This window comes from Aplysia californica, unplaced genomic scaffold (genome assembly GCF_000002075.1).
Source record: "Aplysia californica isolate F4 #8 unplaced genomic scaffold, AplCal3.0 scaffold00047, whole genome shotgun sequence".
NCBI lineage: Eukaryota > Metazoa > Mollusca > Gastropoda > Aplysiida > Aplysiidae > Aplysia > Aplysia californica.
In genome coordinates, this window is record NW_004797317.1 from 99,009 (window position 1) to 102,172 (window position 3,164).

Consider the following 3,164-nt stretch of genomic DNA (forward strand, 5'->3'; position numbering starts at 1 on the left):
AAGAAGAAGAAGAAGAAGAAGAAGAAGAAGAAGAAGAAGAAGAAGAAGAAGAACTTATCTAATTTTGCTGAAAAGAACACGCCCATTTTGGTACTTCCAAAAGACATATTATGGAACTCCATCCCCTTGAGAGGGTTGCGTGAGAGGTGAGTAGAGACTTTGTCATGAAATTGATCTCAGCCATTCCGTTCCGCATGCGTGCAAACAAATGCTCGTGTGGAGTCATGATGGAGGACAATTTTGTTAGTCGTCGTTCCTGTCATCGATTGAGTATGAGGCGGGCACGGAGGAGGGGGGTGGGTGGGGGAAGGACGGGGTTGCGGTGGGATATGGAAGGGTGTGGGGTGGGAGGGTTGTGGGTGCGGTTTGGGGAAATAATTCTTCAGAGCTCATAGAAGTTAGTGTCAGACAGATACTATCGGAAGCTGAGATTTTAGGCGGTCTCTTTGCAGTCCTCTCATGAGTTTCTGACAGAAAGGCTGAGAAAAAATAGGTGGTGTGCACATTTATATACGTATATACGTAGTCGTATCTGCTCGATCGCATCGGATAAGAAAGTAGCCAAGCCAAACCAAACAATGCAAAAGGAACCAGTAAAGGTACACTGTCCTTTGATCTACCAAAAAATTATACATTGTGTCGGTTTAAAGCGTGTCTTTGTGTAGTATGCTTTATCTATGATGAAGTCAGCGTGAGATTATTTCTTTATGATATCAGATAAAAACTCTGCAAATGTAATGATGAAAAGCTTCAGGAATTATTCAAATTTTGTCATTGAAAACATTCTAATAGTTATAATCATCATTGACATCGTGATAGTGATTCCAATCATTATGATAATGATTGTTTTTAAGATTATGATTATTTTCTAATATGGTTATTATTATCAGCTTTACTTGTACTATTATCGGTAATATTATTATTCTGCTTATAATAATGATAATTTTGTTTTCATTATTTTTACCTGTGATTATTATAATCGTTATCACCATCATTTAAGTATTAGGTGCAAACAAATCACCCCTAGGATTCATTAAGCCGTTCTATTAGTCTTTTGTTCCCGCCCCTTTTTCCTCAAAGAGGATTTTCTTGAGAAGAATAAGTATAGGTATTTGACATAACGTGACAAGTGGATTATAGCTAGATGATGATTGCCTCTTTGGAACAGACGTGATTGCTTGGCGAGAGGACAGCTAATGCTCTTTTCTTTTTCTTCGAAAAAGACTGTGAAGGGAGGGAGAAGACGGTGATGTGGGGGTTGGTCGGTGGGGGGGGGGGGGGGAGTGCATGCTAGAACAAACAAAGTTTTTTTTAAATGTGAAAAAGCGTCATGCCATGTCGAAACTGTTTATGCATTCCCTCCCCTGTCTGTACTTTGCTTCCTTCTCCCTCCTGAGACCCCCCCCCCCCCACACACACACACCCCGACCCGAAATTTCTCAATCCTTAGAGATATTAATACGATTCGAACAAGAAGCTTTACTTCTTTTCAACGTAAACATTGGGCGTATTTGATGAGCGATTCATTATTTTCCTTGATTTTGGAATGTAAAAGTTTTTGTTCAATCTATTTTGTTTTTATTTCGTATTCTCTTAATCAACAGACTTGTCAAAGAAATATAAAAAAGGACTTTATTCTCTTTTATAACGTAGTGTCCAAGGTTGTACACATATTAGGAGAAGTCTGGGACAACAGCATTCAATACACAGAGATGTGATTTTCTTCTGCTAGTATCTATCACAAGCTTTATCACACGGAGGAATGTGTTCGTTTAATGAATTCTTTTATACACCCCGACTTGGTGGTTTTCGACGCCGTTTGGCCCAGTAACACAGTGAGAAAACAACGTCAAATCCCAGACTCCATCTGCTCCTCTTTTGCTGCCTGAACGTAGGTCATTTATCTTTCACTTGGGATTTTTTTAAAAACCGTTTTCCTTCACGTATGCGGGACTGAAACATTACGTCATACTGTTTTTGAAATGAGAAACTTTCTCTGGTAAAGGCGGAAACGGCTGGTTAATAAATCAGTAGCGTAGAGAAGCCAGCCTCTCACCATTTAGTGTTTGGGGCAGGGGCAGTCATTAATCACGAGTCTCAACTCAAGCAACATCAAATCTCTTCCGGCGCCGTCCTCCAGCCGGATACAACTTTCTAGTTTCCAAGGGACGGTTGGCAGAAACATCATCCTCAACTGCTGCCTCCCGAAACACATTTTACTACCCTGGGACATTGTTTCCAGTTCTATTTTTGGTTGTCACGTGCTCCTGTGTGTCCCACCCGACCGCCAAAGTGGAGGTTCCGGTGTCCAGCAAGCGCCATCGCGTCTCCTGTGGCTCGATCGCCGCAGCCGGACCGGACACTTCCGGTACCAAAATCATCCGCAGCTGCAGCGCCAGCTTTGCCCATGGAGGCGCCGAGTTCCAGAAGCCCGTAGGTCGCTACCACCACCTGCATCAGCAGCAGCAGCAGCAACAGCAGCAGCAACAGCACGGTCAGCCGTTAGACACGTCGGTGCTGGCCAGTGCTGTGCGAGTGGCGGCGACTATCGGACTGTCCGTCAGTCACTCGGCAGACCCCCCCGGGAGTGACGTCAGCCCGACCATGAGCTCTCACCAAGCAGAGCTGCCGTACATTCTTAGATCTGTCAGGTGAGAATCTTGCTTCAGAGAAGACACACTGTTAGTTTACTATTGTTGTCGTTGTTGCTGTTGTTGTTGTTGTTATTTTCGTTGTTGTTGTTGTTGCAGTAGTAGTAGTTGTTGTTGTTGTTGTTGTTGCTGCTGCTGCTGGTGTTGTTGTTGTTGTTGCTGTTGTTGTTGTAACACAAACGGTTATAAGGTGATACTCTGTTGAGTGAAGAGAGGCACAATGAATGTACATTAACATGACGACCCATTGCCGAGCAGAAAGGTAGTCTTCTTAGACAGGTAGTCCTTTCAGACAGGGTTGTTATAATAGAAATACCTTCGGAGGGAGGGGGCTGTGGTCATATGTACAGGTGATTGACTTTGGGACAGGTAGTCGATAAAGCAGGTGCGACTATATTATGTGTTTGTATGTTAGTTATCTATATAGCGAGATTTGTGTGCGTACATACGTGTGTATGTGTATGTATGTATGTATGTATGTATGTATGTATGTATGTATGTATGTATGTATGT

General features: G+C 42.9%; 1 protein-coding gene across 10 annotated transcripts in view; it reads left to right on the plus strand.

Annotated features, from left to right (window-relative positions):
* LOC101857389 (caspase-3) overlaps positions 1–3,164 on the plus strand; it is a 98,136-nt gene that overhangs the window by 16,334 nt on the left and 78,638 nt on the right. For 4 of the 10 annotated variants that reach the window (XR_004858238.1, XM_005092475.3, XM_035968229.1 and 1 more), the window contains exon 2: positions 1,605–2,651. Coding sequence is in view for 9 of the 10 variants with exons in the window: in XM_005092475.3 (XP_005092532.1) it covers positions 2,605–2,651 (47 nt within the window). In the remaining variant the exon portion in view is untranslated. The remainder of the gene's footprint in view (positions 1–1,604; positions 2,652–3,164) is intronic. The other 6 variants (XM_005092476.3, XM_035968230.1, XM_035968232.1 and 3 more) reach the window with 2 other exon arrangements.